At 29.1% G+C, this 13885-nt stretch overlaps 5 protein-coding genes across 10 annotated transcripts in view; 2 read left to right on the top strand and 3 right to left on the bottom strand.

Annotated features, from left to right (window-relative positions):
- Nucleotides 1-113: 113 nt before the first annotated feature.
- On the bottom strand, nt 114-3675 carry LOC108734773 (G2/mitotic-specific cyclin-B3). Its single transcript, XM_018466440.2, has 6 exons — nt 3503-3675; nt 2435-2961; nt 2088-2343; nt 1518-1904; nt 889-1063; nt 114-748 (listed from the first exon to the last, which is right to left on the bottom strand). The coding sequence occupies exons 2-6, from the start codon at nt 2959-2961 to the stop codon at nt 591-593; spliced, it is 1503 nt and encodes a 500-aa protein (XP_018321942.1). The 5' UTR covers nt 3503-3675; the 3' UTR covers nt 114-590.
- Nucleotides 3676-3859: 184 nt separating this feature from the next.
- LOC108734779 (dolichyldiphosphatase 1) lies at nt 3860-5789 on the top strand. 2 transcript variants are annotated; one of them, XM_018466450.1, is made up of 5 exons: nt 3864-4142; nt 4220-4320; nt 4377-4555; nt 5232-5459; nt 5519-5789. In XM_018466450.1, exons 1-5 carry the CDS (start codon nt 4037-4039, stop codon nt 5646-5648), a joined length of 744 nt encoding a protein of 247 aa, XP_018321952.1. In that variant the 5' UTR covers nt 3864-4036; the 3' UTR covers nt 5649-5789. The 2 variants fall into 2 exon arrangements, with proteins under 2 accessions (XP_018321953.1, XP_018321952.1); XM_018466451.1 differs by lacking the exons at nt 5232-5459; nt 5519-5789 and adding an exon at nt 4614-5225 and having other exon boundaries at nt 3860-4142.
- Nucleotides 5790-5896: 107 nt separating this feature from the next.
- LOC108734772 ((6-4)DNA photolyase) lies at nt 5897-9002 on the bottom strand. 4 transcript variants are annotated; one of them, XM_018466437.2, is made up of 4 exons: nt 8608-8633; nt 7747-8464; nt 7127-7473; nt 5903-6780 (listed from the first exon to the last, which is right to left on the bottom strand). In XM_018466437.2, exons 2-4 carry the CDS (start codon nt 8405-8407, stop codon nt 6217-6219), a joined length of 1572 nt encoding a protein of 523 aa, XP_018321939.1. In that variant the 5' UTR covers nt 8408-8464; nt 8608-8633; the 3' UTR covers nt 5903-6216. The 4 variants fall into 4 exon arrangements, with proteins under 4 accessions (XP_018321941.1, XP_018321939.1, XP_018321940.1 ...); XM_018466438.1 differs by lacking the exon at nt 8608-8633 and adding an exon at nt 8548-8563; XM_018466436.1 differs by lacking the exon at nt 8608-8633 and adding an exon at nt 8770-9002 and having other exon boundaries at nt 5904-6780.
- LOC108734778 (endophilin-B1) lies at nt 8800-12090 on the top strand. 2 transcript variants are annotated; one of them, XM_025979437.1, is made up of 8 exons: nt 8800-8891; nt 9143-9504; nt 9567-10000; nt 10051-10114; nt 10222-10257; nt 10466-10656; nt 11267-11420; nt 11484-12090. In XM_025979437.1, the coding sequence occupies exons 2-8, from the start codon at nt 9442-9444 to the stop codon at nt 11592-11594; spliced, it is 1053 nt and encodes a 350-aa protein (XP_025835222.1). In that variant the 5' UTR covers nt 8800-8891; nt 9143-9441; the 3' UTR covers nt 11595-12090. The 2 variants fall into 2 exon arrangements, with proteins under 2 accessions (XP_025835222.1, XP_018321950.1); XM_018466448.1 differs by lacking the exons at nt 8800-8891; nt 10222-10257.
- Nucleotides 12091-12464: 374 nt separating this feature from the next.
- Nucleotides 12465-13885, bottom strand: part of LOC108734751 (vacuolar protein sorting-associated protein 52 homolog) — a 3085-nt gene continuing 1664 nt past the window's right edge. Inside the window, exons 3-4 of the mRNA XM_025979371.1 lie at nt 13250-13489; nt 12465-13170 (exon numbers count right to left, since the gene is read on the bottom strand). Of these exons, the coding sequence (XP_025835156.1) occupies nt 12541-13170; nt 13250-13489 (870 nt within the window). The 3' untranslated portion in view covers nt 12465-12540. The remainder of the gene's footprint in view (nt 13171-13249; nt 13490-13885) is intronic.

Below are 13885 nucleotides of genomic sequence, written 5' to 3'. Positions count from 1 at the left end.
TTAATTAAGTCCCTTTAATGGTTACAATTGTATCTTATCCTTATTTTATTTATAAGTTTTTTAATCTTTTTTTCACAAAATCATAAGTAAATAGCCCAATTCGCTATTTGCAGGTTCATTGATGTTTAAAAAAAATACGTCATTACTTGCAGAATACGACTTTCTACATAAAAAGACCTTTAATTTTTTTACAGTAGTAGTATATAGTTTATTATAAAAAGATACAAACAACTGATTCAGGGCAAGTCAAAACTAAAATAAATACCAAACAAAACACTGGTATTTGATTAATCAGTAGTTTACATCGGATGTATAATATTAAAACCTACACCGCAATAGTCGTAATTTTTAAAATATCGGTAATATATATTAGTGTGTTTATCATACAATACATACATCTAAAAATGGCAGTTCAATACTTATCAATAATAAAAAGGCAAATCCTTTTTATTGCTTAATAAACGCAGTCAACAATCATATTAAAAGTAAATATACGTCTAAAAATAAAATATATCTTCTGTTCAATATACACAAGGACATACAATATGCACGTACAGTCAATAAACTAAAAAATGTACCTGAGCGATACCCTACAAATCTTCCGTAGGTACGAGGGGCGTTTTCGCTACGTGAAAAAATATTTTATGTGAATATTTGTTCCGAACTGTCATTATTTGCTCTTTTGGCTTCTGATGCAGGCCATTATTCAAGAGACGTGCAATATCAATGAATTCCATTAACGTGTAACCTTAAACATATATATGAACATCAAAATTTAACAAAAAAATTAATTATATTATAACAAAATCTGTTAGGATATAAAAAATTATCCAAAAACTATTAAAATTAAAAGGTTTTATATTGAATAATAAAGTAAAACAAAAGTACCTGTATAATATTCAAGGGTAGGGGTCCATCCACTTATATTTTTCATTTTTAAAGCAATATATAGGGCAGCTGCAGCTAGTTTAGAGTCCCGAAGTGTCACAATTGCATAGTCCATTAAGGAGTATTCTAATATGAATCTGGCTAAAGTTAACGTAGGCATATTGACTTTAGCACACTAAATAAAAAAAAGTAAAGTGAAATAAATATATATAAGTATTTACAATATAAATGTGTAGAAACTATCAAACTTGAAATAATTTTGATTGAATGTACGCTCTTGATAGTTCATGAACTAGTATACTCTCAATAATTTGATTTTTATTAGAATTCTTTTACACTACTAAAATTATAGTTGAAATTGCAGGAGACATGAACATAACAAGTATAAAAAAATAGCATAGTATTTTTAAGAAAATAATGATTTTTCAATGCCTATTTTAGTTTACAATTTTTCACTCACTTGTTTACATTGAGAAAAATTTAAGCTATGCTAGTGAAATAACCGGCTAGAAGGCATAACAAGGTTATATATCTCTTCTATATTTTTGCGAAGAGTCTGGCTCATTTAATATACAGTCAGTACTGTAATATTAAAATTAATATTAATAATATGAATAAAAAATTCTTACTCTCGCATATCGTCTCAGAAATCTATAGCTTAACGGTATTCCCAGATCGAAGTCGATCACTTTCAGTATATTCATTTCCATTCGAAGTAGTTTTCTGCGATCATATGCACTATCGCAAATATAAACGAAATCATCTACAGAAGGTGGAATCCTTTCATCAAATTTGCTTGCAATAAATATGGAAGCTACACCAACAAGTTGTAAATCGTCCCGAGAAACAATTACTTTACTTAAGTATAAATCTACCAATTTGACGCCTAGATATAGAGTTTCATGGTTCAATTCAAAACTTTCTTGAATTTCTACCATCCAGTCAATTAGTAACGTTCTCATCCAACATGAAAGATGAATTTGATGATCCATGTAATCTTTTATGGTGAAGTAAGACTAAAAATATTCAGAACAGATGTCAATTATTTTTGTTCATAAAATGATTAAAAAATATATATATGTATATAAGCGTGAAAAAGAATTCGTCTTACAATTAGTTAAGTATATTGTAGATAGACCAATATGTATTGACGAGTCAATTCATAAATAAATAAACAAACAGACAAAAATAATACGTACTTCTCTTTCTTTGAGGTAATTAAAAATATCCATTGCATAATGTGAAACTTGGAAAGGATCATTCCAGTTTTCCTTATCAAAGTCATCAATTCCTTCAGGACTTCCACAATAACTATTCAACGTTAATTTTTTCTCTAGCTGTTGGGCAACAAAGGAAACCTTTGATAAACGATCAATACCTTTGTCATTCTCTTCTGTTTGATCAATTTTGGAGCCATTACTTTTGACAGTACTGCTGTTGCAATTGGAAATATTGCTAAAAATTTTATAAATTTTATTATATAATTTAAAGAAATTACTACTAATATTAAAGGAACCATGACCAATATACATGACAAAATACGTACATATCTATGGCAGTGCTATATAATGATTCTTCTGTTTTCTCAAATTCATTACTTAATCTAGTCTTAATTTTCTGGTTTACATTGGTGTTATCTTTCAACACTTCTTTTGGTTTTTGAACAGTCTGATTAGGTTGATGTAATCTTTGGGTTGCTCTTGTTCTAGGTTTGTTGTTGACTGGTGCAGGAGGTGGACAAGTATTTTCATTTTTTTTATGATTAACTGTCCTTACCGTTGGCAAAACCTTTGCTTGCACTTTTACCTTTTTTGCAGCATTTGGAACTTTAATTATTGTTTTGCCTTTAATCTCAGTTTCTTTTGTTTTCTTTAAAGCATTGGTAATATCACCAAAAGCAGAGCGTTTGACTCCATTTTCTTTAGGAGGAGAGCCATCAGCCTTTCTTTTTGCCCTTTCTTTAACTACATTTATTATTGTTGACTTGCTCCTTGTAGATATTGCATTAGTGTTAACACGTTTTGCACCCACAGCCAATATTAGTTCAGGTTTTGTTGCTCTTGTTGGAGCCATCTAAATTATGAAATTAGGTTATCTATAGGTATCATAAAAATAAATTGATTTTAATTTTATAACACCATGTAATAGCAGAAAGCCCAAAATAAAAAAAAAGGAAATGCCGTTTACAGTGTGCATTTGTTAACCTCACTGAAATAAAATATATAGTCTTATATCATAAAAATATTTCGAATAGTACTATTAACTGATTATGAACACTTCTTTTAATACTGGTGTATTCGCAAAAATATTTAAACAGTTCTTTGCACTCCATTTAACAAAATTCAAATGCGCATATTATGGTTTACCGCCACTTTTAAGAAGCTCATTTATTAAATTTATAATTGTAAATTTGATAAATAAAACAAAAAACATGAAGCATCTAATTCACTTCACCGTACATCACTAATAACTTTCGGAAGTTTATTCATTAAATTTGAAGACAAAAAATTATAAAATGGAGACCGTTAAAGCATCAGGTATCAAAAAATTTCAAACCATATTAAATGTTGCTTTTAAAGCGTAAATCAAAACAGATATTTATAAAAGCACTTACCTTTTAACACAATTCTCAAAACTGGTATAAAATAGATTAGAAAAAATGTATAAGTAATACTATTTCTTAGTGAAACGGTCACATTTAAGAGACCACCTCTTCTTATTTTGAAATGCTCAAAAAGCAAAAGCTGTTAAAGGTCTTTTCGTTCCGATTGGTTTAGCTAATAGCATAGATAATAGATCTACAAAGGGTAATAGGAGGTTCGTGTCGTCACGTAACCGTAAAACCTAATACCACAAATGCAGATTAACAGTAATTAAGGGTAAATAATAATACTGTTTCAGAATCTTTAATACAAAACTCTACAATTTCGACTTATCATTTTTGTCATGTTATAAGAGGACAGAATGAAGATGTCGAAATTACTATCAGAACATCCACAGATTGTATGCACCGGTAGGCACATACCTGTCATGTACATGGAGCAATTATGAGCATTATCATTATTAACCTGAACCAGACATAGAGTGTATAAATAACAATAGATAAGTAGATAACAATAGTAGATAATATCAAAACAACGCGATCAAAATGGCCACGTACGACTCGGACCAAAATTATTTTTCGAAAAATTTAGACGACAGGAACAATACAATATGGGTTCCTCTTTCCTTAACGTTAGTAGAATACCCAAAAGGTACAGTTTTATGAGAATTATTTTAATATCTTCTCGTTTCCATTTTAAATTTGTGTGCTATTTATTTTTCCTTTTAGGAGATGCTTTTGGTAAAATTCTAGCTTTTATTAGCCTGGCACCTTTTGGAATTGGTGCTGGGTTTGTAACTCTTATTTTGTTTAGACGAGATTTACATACGGTGCGTATTAAATGATATTTTCAGTTATAAATAATAAAATATAAATTTCATTGCAGATTACCTTTTTCCTGGGTACTGTTTGTTCAGAAATTTTGAACTATCTTATAAAGCATGCCATACGTGAACCAAGACCAAAAGTAAGACCTGATGATGCTGTTGAGTATGGCATGCCATCTTCACATTCTCAATTTGTATGGTTTTTTTCAACATATGTTGTCTATTTTGTTTTTATTAGGTAAGAAATATATTTTACAAATTCACTGAATACATTTTTAAATTATTCCCTTGTGGAGGACTGAATCCTAGGGTGAGCCATATTAAATCAGTTGACTTTAATTCACTCAAGAAGTACTTAAAAATGTTTTTTTGGTTTACCATTTTCACTATTCACAGAAGTATACATGTATACTGGAATTACTATACATGAAGATCGAACAGTAATACAATAATTAAACAAGATACTGGTATGTACTTGAGGATATGTGTAACAATTTTGTATACCCGCTGTTGTTCTTTTCTTATCAAAAATGTCACACCAAAAATATGGTTGGTTGTAATATAAGATTTCTTATAATTCATTTAACCCATACTGAGAAGCTTTGGTTTTTCTTTTCAAATAGTTCTACTCTAGGATTTAATCTTAATCATGGGCATGTTTGAACTTTTACTTAAAAGGATTTACTTGTGTATTTAAATGAGTATAATTCCATTACTATTTTCATCTAATTGCTTATCTACTTCAATATATGTATATGAAAACTTTTGATGAGTTTTAAATAAAGTTTATTAGGGAGGGGCAGCTACTATCCTCTGAATATGCCCATGATCTCAATCAATGTAAAAAACCAAAAAGAGGTTTATCATTTGAGAGTTCCAATTACCTACATTTCTGTTTATGATATCTGTTTAAGGTTACACCATATGAATAATAATACTATAATAGAAAATGTTTCAAAGTTTCTTATATTAACATCTTCTCTATCAATGGCAATTCTTGTGTGCATTAGTCGAGTGTATCTACATTACCATACTACTTGGCAAGTTATTTGTGGAGCTATAATAGGTATCATATTTGCAACTTTTTGGTTTGCGCTTACCTATTTTGTTTTAACTCCATTATATCCTTATATTGTTTCTTGGTAAGTTTTTTTTTTACTTCATATCATCATTTATTAATATTTTTTTGTGTTTTTTATAGGAAAATTTCAGAATTTTTGTTAATAAGAGACACTACGTTGATACCTAATGTGTTATGGTTTGAATATAGAAGCATACGACATGAAGTCAGTTTCAGAAGTCGTAAATCAGGAAGCATGAAGTTCCAATGACACATGTTTTACAACGGACTTTATTTTAATTCACCAGTGAATTTGGTGCAGTGTGTAAAAACATTGATGAACTGGAACAAGAAACAGTAAATGAAGATAATCGTTTTGTGATATTATTTTTAATAAAAATATTATTCCCAATAAAATTTTTATTTATAAAAATTCCGAATTTTTATATTTCCATTAAACAAATAATTTGTTATGTTTTCTATTACGTTTTTAATGTTTATTTGTATGTATTATAAAAATAAGAAGTGTGATTGACGTTACCTGTTAAGTACAATATGTACTAAATGTTTGATGTACATACATTTTGTAAATGTAAAATTAAAAATTTTCACTTTTCTTTTGATTTTTATTCAAAAATAATAGGCAATTATTAATTGTTCTTTCTAGCACACTCACACATACATGTAAATTTAAATAAAATATGTTTTGTAATTGGAATGTATAATAATAATATTTAAGGCATTACGAAGACGTACTTACATACTAATATTTAAATAACGAAAATGTATTCACTAAATTTTTTAGCATTTTTAAATATTTTGTTTTCTGAATATGTACTCTACTTTCTTTTTCGTTTTAAATTTGAACTGCAGTTGCTGCTTTTAGCAGATTTACCATTATCATTAACTTTTTTATTTCTTTTATAGGCAGCACTCATACGACCGATATTTATTTTATAAACCGTTTCGTGGATTACAATTCTTTCCGGATAATCCACGCCTACAACACAACCAGCTTCCTTTTGCACATTTTTTGATGCCAACCATGGTTCGTATATATATGCCTCTGGGAACTTCCTTAATTCAGGAACGTACTTTCTTATGTAATCTCCTTTTTTATCAGTCTTTTTACCAAACGCTGTTGGGCTATAAACTCTGTAAAACTGATGAAAAAATGCAGATGCACTCATCCACAACCAGTTGCCAGCGTTCAAGGCCCAGTCGGCGTCCAAAAGGAATTCTTCAAAAACCTTCAAACCTTCTTCCCATGATATCCATAAATCACCACGAGTTAGAAAACACGCAACAGCATGACGCGCCAAATGATGGATCCAACCTTCTGTTCTAAGCTGGCGCATAATTGCATCAATGAATGGGTAGCCCGTTTTTCCTGTTTTCCAGGCCTAAGAAATTTTACTCTTAAAATGAAAAATAATATAAGGATGATATAGGTATGTTTTATATACAATTATTATTTTTGATACGATGGTAACCAAACCAGACTTCTTTTCTTTGGCCTGTGTACAGTACGAAAAAAGTATAAGAGCAGAAAAAAATATAAAAGAATTACAAAATAAATGATTTTGGAATAAATCCTCTAATAGCTCAAGGGATATGGTATACAATATATTGTCTTATGTTTAAACATTGAGTAGTGGTAATTAAATTTTTTTTGGTACATATAAAGCAAAACATGAAAAAGTTCAATATATTTTATGAAACATTCGAAACAATTAACAAAATTAATACCTGTAAATGTCGCTCATTTGTATCCCAATCAATTTGATAACATATAGAATTCCCCACCATTTTATCGAAATTTGGAGTGGCAGCTGCTACAGTATAATAGAATTCCCTCCAAAGAAGTTGACCAATTAGACTCACTGGAGGTTTTGTACAATAGGCCCCTCTTATCACGTCGTTCAAACGGTTATAGAACAATCTTGAAGACAAACAACCAAACTTTAAATAAGGACTTAATACTGTGGTACTCGGTTCTAAACTGTTAGGTGATGTATTAGGCTTCTCAAATTTGCAAATCCACTGGGCATTTTCTAAATACTTTTCCATCCTCGCTAATGCTTCTGTCTCTCCGCCTTAGATCAAAAGTTATCATAAAAAATATTTGTAACAGACGAATAATATAAAAGGTACTTTATTTACATATCGATGTGTGCGCACCACGATAAATCTACTAGTTAGATTTTGATTTTTTCGTTTTTTGACTGATATGCAGTTACGATGGGAAAAGACAACACTTATTTTAAAGTTCCAGCATAATTCAGCAGAGATGCATGATCGCAGCCATTCTTCTCTTCCCTGACTCGTCCACAAGTTTGTTAAACTACCTAATAAAAAGAATATATTACCTGAATATAAATTTTCTCCGAGGCCTTCTTCATTTACTCCTAATTCTTGTAAAGTAGGAATTTCATAACAGTTGGAATTGTTCTTTTCTAATAAATCAGCAAATGGTTTACAATAATCAGGTACATTTGGTGGATGTTTTGCCAAATTGATTGGTTTTTTAAATTGTTCTATTAAAGATATAAACTTTTGATAAGTTAACGGGGGGTTCCCAAAATTTTTTGTTAGTATAAGATCAGGGTTGTAAATTGTGTGGGATATCCTTTGGATAACTTTAATATTTAATTCCTTTGCTAGTTTTTCAATTTTTGTGTCCCTTTCCTTTGCAAAAGGCTCAATATCTGATTCGAAAGTAATTAATGTGACACTCCATTCTAATAAAATTCTTCTAAATACCTTCTCAGGCTTTCCTCTAACTACATACAGTTTGGAGTTAACAGCTTTTAAAGAATTATTTAAATTCTTTAAACTTTGTATCAAAAAACGCCACCTGTTAGGACCTATTTTCATCCATTTGGGAATGTTAGGATCTAAAATGAATAATGGCCTAAGAAAAGCTTGTTGTGATACAGCGACTTGTATAGCTTCGAGTAATGCGGGATTATCGTGAAGACGAAGTCCTTTGCGAAACCAGTGAATTACTGTAGCTTGTCGGGGTTCCATGTTTTAAGTAGGTATCTTCAGTTAAATTTGGTCCAACAAATGCGTGCACCGTCGAACCTAAAACAAAAAATCAAGATAGTGATGTTTTTTGAGAAACTAAAAAGTTGAAATGAATAAAATACGACAAGATTTTCACAAACTTTTGTTTCACAAGTAATAATTGTTTCGTCAAACTTGACTTGTCCGATAAACAAACCTACCTCCTACCCAACAACAATATTATACATATATAGATTTAATGAGTTCAAACAACTCTATTTTTTTGTTTCAAATTAAAAAAAAAAATGACTTCCAGTCGTTCCACTAGAACCAAATACAATAAACGAACTATTACTATTTTTTATATGTACAGATGTACATACCCAGTTTATGAAGCCAAGAGAAATTGTTAACACAATTTAAACTGTGCATAAACTCGTAAAAATAATTAAACAAAAACTCTTGCTTGCCAGTTTCTTAATCCTTTGGTGGTTTTTAATTTTTGGTAATTATATGTATAGATAAAATAATTATGTAGTAAGAAAAATTATTAACTATTATTGTGGATTGCTACCTAAATAATTGTGTTAGAAAATGCTATTAAATATCTATATTATTTATATCAACCATTTAAATTAAAAAAAAAACAAAAAAATTAAATCAATCATAGGTGTAAACTATGATTATAGAATGCAAATGTTTCAGATGATGTATCAGTAGATTCTTATTATTCTTTTCTCTTTTCTATGATTTAAGGTTTTTGACCATAGATAATGTTTTTGAATAATGGAACCATAGATAATAGTGGAACGTCATTGTTTATGTGAAGTCTTGTCTGTGTCTGTGTATGGTCTGTGTCAAAGCCAATCAGAGCAAATGAAAGTAATGTCTTTTGTGTTAGTAATAAGTTTTATCAAACATTTTAAATTAATAATTATCGTTTAGATAGAGGAATATATTTTGAAATTAACGCCTATAGGATTTTAATTCTTTTTTCTTGTAAATAAATCAATATTACTTGAAGAAGTTATCAAATAATAGTTTTTACTTTCATTATGGATTTCAACGTAAATAAAATCGTTAAAGATGCAGGAGCTGCATTTAGTCGAGTTGTGCAGGTAATTAAAGTTAAAACCACTTATAAAACCGATGAAAAGAAAGGTTTTTGTTCGTATAATAGTATGCAGAAGAGAAATTGGGTACATCAGAAAGAACAGAATTGGATGGTCATTTTGAAAATCTATGGAACCGAGCAAATACTACAAAAAATTGTACAGAGAAAATTTTACGAGATGTAGAATCGGTATTAATTCCCAATCCGGGATATCGTATAGAAGACTACATGTTTGAAAAGATTGAAAAAAAGAGACCCACCAGATTGAGTAATATTGAACATCTAGGACTGGATATGATTGAGTTTGGAAATGAAATTGGTCCTGGAACATCATACGGCAGTGCTTTAATAAAAGTAGGTCAATGCGAACAGAAGTTGGGTCAAGTTGAGAGAGATTTTATTGCTTCAACTGGGACATGTTTTACTCAACCATTAAAGAAATTTTTGGAGGGTGAAATGAAAACAATTCTGAAGGAGAAGAATTTATTGGAGACTAAAAGGTTAGCTATTACTTGTTGAAATTGTAAATTCTATACAGCATAATTTTAAGGCTTGATCTGGATGCTTGCAAGAATCGTGTACGAAAAGCAAGAAGTATGTTGGGCACTCAAAATGTAAGTTCAGACAATTACATCATAAATAAAATTATCATAGAGCCTGTCTAATTATTTTTTTTTGTAACACTAATTGTACATTTACTAATATTTTTGCTGCTACATAGAAGGAGGGAATACCTCCAGAAGTTCTTCTAGAACAGGTATTTCATAATTAGTCAGTATTAATCATACTAATTTAATAGTTCCTTAAACATCTTACTCTACCAATCTCTTATGTTTATTATGTAAAATAAAACATTGTAAAAGGGAAGTTGTTCCCATATTGTTGATAAAAATAAAATACAAAATAATTTTTTTTAGTTAAGTTTTGATCTTTGTTTTGTTATAACTGATTTTCTTTGATTACAGGCTGAAAGGGATTTAAGAATAGTCCAGTCTGAGTTTGACAGGCAAACAGAAATAACAAAATTGCTTTTAGAAGGGATCAGCAGTTCTCATAATACTCATTTACGCTGCCTTTATGAATTTGTTGAAACACAGGCAAATTATTATGCTCAATGTACTTCAATAATGACTAGCTTACAAAAAGAGTTAGCCAGGTAACTGTTTTTTTTTTTATTGCAAGAATTTCATATTTAACATACACTGTGTATATATATATATATATATCAATATGCACTATATATACATATATAATATCAAAAAAAATGTATTTTTGTTATATTTATAATATCTGATATTTGCATAGTTTAAAGAATACATATCATTTCCCAATCACACGAGATGTATACAGTATGGGTGTGTTAGTAATTGACTGGAACAATAATAATTATCAGATAAAGTATTCCTTCAAACAAGTTTTCCACAATCTAAACTAATTTTTCAAAATCCGGGTTGCTGAGTATACCGGAAGTCATCATTATCTTCTTTATTTTGAATATATCTAATGATCTATGATTCAGTTTTCATTTCCTCTCTGTATTCTACGATATTCACCTAACAAAATATATGAAGGAGCAGAAAGAGTTTATTTTCTAAACTGATATTTTACCTATAGGCTTAAAGGCAATAATTCGATTTGCGAGCTTTCTTGGAAATGATTGTGCAAAACCTGATTGGAGAAATTGTTATGTATTTATTTTTTTTAATAGCAGACGTTAATGCGACAATTTTCTATCCACGTACTATTAGTATATTTTTTTTGCATAGTTTGTCATTGAGAACTGGTGTACCATCCTATCAACCACCGCAATTTGTAATTCAAGAAGAAACACCACCAGCAGATGACAACTTTAAACAGGCTCGCGTGTTGTACGATTATGATGCCAAAGACGATTCTGAATTGAACTTATTAACCAATGAGGTCAGTATTTTTTATTTTCACTAGTCAGTTTGATATACGCCACATAATTTCTTTTACAAAAAGGTAATACTTGTGCAAGAAATTCCGAATAAACCAAACGATGATTATTTTATGGGTAAAAGGGGCCTCCAGAGCGGTAAAGTTCCAAAAGCATTTCTTGAAATCATTTCATAATTGCATTATTTTATTTTTAATTTTTAAATGGTTGCATGTATTTATTGTTGAAGACTGTTAGACATGTTATAAACTGCCAGGTTTTTTCTGTTTTATATCGAAACACATTCCGTTATTTAAGTAAAAACACTTCTTATCGTTAGTGTTTAAATCAGAAGTATCCACGATGATTAAATAACACATAATTAAATGTGAAATTAAGTATTTACAGCCTTATAACGTATTTTGTTTCAGTCTAATTTTTTCAAAGAAAATAAAGAAAAGCAATAATAAACATAATATATGTAGGGTTGTAAAAGTTACAAATACGAATGAGTTAAACGACAACGTTCCGTTTGTCTCTGCTTTCGTATGTATCTAATAGTTTATAAACATACACTTTTTTCAGTTAACGATTGAATAAAATTATGGTTTTTAAGTGAGATTGTTAAAACAATAAAACATAACTCAATTAACAGTGAAACACAATAAATTTAAATTTTTACTCAAAAGTGAATCTGAATTTCCTTTTAGATAATCTGTGGAGCAAATAAAAAAAATCTTTTATCAAAATATACTGATATAAAAAGTGTATTCCCTTATCTCATACTATTTATCTGCTAAAAATCTTTCTAGACAGGTTTATTGCATTAACATCCTCGTCAATTTTTAGAGAAATTATCTATTTATAAAAANGTTAGAAATTGAATTTAAAAAAAATTGAATATTATAAATTGTTTAGTGCATATATCGATATAGCATATTGTTGAAAGTGCAAATGCTTTTTTATTAATTAATATTGTGAATGTAACATATTGTAGTCAAATTTCTTGTTAGTATTTTAACAAAAACTTAATATTACTATCTCTAAAATAAATAATGCACGTTGAAAATATTTGGAATGTATTTATTTTATCACAATTGCACAACATTAAAGTTATCTCTTAAACATAATAATAATAATAATCTAATAAATTGTTTTATACTTTTTCATTTCAACCATAATATGGTGTATATTAACAAGCTGAGTCCTTGTATTTGGATTTAGGAGTTTATGAAACCGATGATAATATTGAACTAATTGTGTTAATGCTAACTGTAATAACCTGGATCCTGTCATGAGATTCGGGAAAGAAATCATTACTTCCCTATTAAGTTCTTCCAAGGATTTTTTCCAATTTGCTGTGAAATGTTGCACTATTGCTACTGCTTTTTTTTCGTTACTTTTTATTTGCTCTTGTTGCCCCTCTTCTATCAAATGTTCGCATTCTTTTACAAACTGCATGAGTTCGCCAAAATGAGGACTTAAAATTTCCTCTACATACTCTGTACTCTTAGCATTGAGTTTTGTTCTGAAATTTTCTGCTTCTTTAGAGTTATCCCGCGTTCGTTCCGTAATTATAGTCAATATCATATCATAGTTATTTATTAAAAATATGAGCTGTTCTTTTCTTTCGTTAAAAATACCTGCCATTCGTACTATAAACAAGTCAACTTCTTCTTGTAATTCTGCTAACAAGCGAGTTACTAATTCATTAGGAAAATTTTCATTTATTCCCACAACAGCTCCGCTAAATTCGGCGTATCGACGAGTTATCTAAACATAATTATTATATTTTTCATACATTTATACTTTTAAAATAATATTAAATTAAGAGAATACTTAGAATACTTGCATAATGTGGTCCCATTTCTTTATTGAATTTGGTCGGGTCGCACTCCCTTATGCTAGTTATATTTAAGCGAAAAACGTACTCAAATCTAGGTAGAATAATAGATTGTAAATCTTCCCAATATTTGTCTAGGGCAGGAACGCAGCGTTTATGACACATAAGTTGGTATCGAAGAATTAAATGAAAGCATAGAAATAGAGCTATCATATCATAACATTCTGATACAAACGACTCCAAATTTTTCTTAAACAAGAAAACAAAAAATTGATATTCAACATTAATAGAAAGCAATTAAGCATAAAATAATTTACATAAATGTAAAGAAATAGAAGAATTTAAATTTAATGTATGCCTTAACGTAAAAATGTTTTAATCTTTACATGGATTTTAATTTCTAAGCATAAATAAAGAAAAATGCTTGCAAATATATATATAAAACTGTAAAATTGAGGATTATAACGATTTTAAAGATAAAATTTTAAAGGTGTATTTAAAATTAGATTTAATTTTGTTCCATAAGAAAATATGTCCAAAATTTGAATTAATTATAAAGTTTAGTTGAATACCTTTTGGTCATATGTATTATGGTATACTTAAATTTAATCTATAACAACCATCCATAATGTTGCATCGTACTAA

This window comes from Agrilus planipennis, unplaced genomic scaffold (genome assembly GCF_000699045.2).
Source record: "Agrilus planipennis isolate EAB-ADULT unplaced genomic scaffold, Apla_2.0 scaffold80, whole genome shotgun sequence".
NCBI lineage: Eukaryota > Metazoa > Arthropoda > Insecta > Coleoptera > Buprestidae > Agrilus > Agrilus planipennis.
This window is presented reverse-complemented; position numbering and strand designations above follow the sequence as displayed.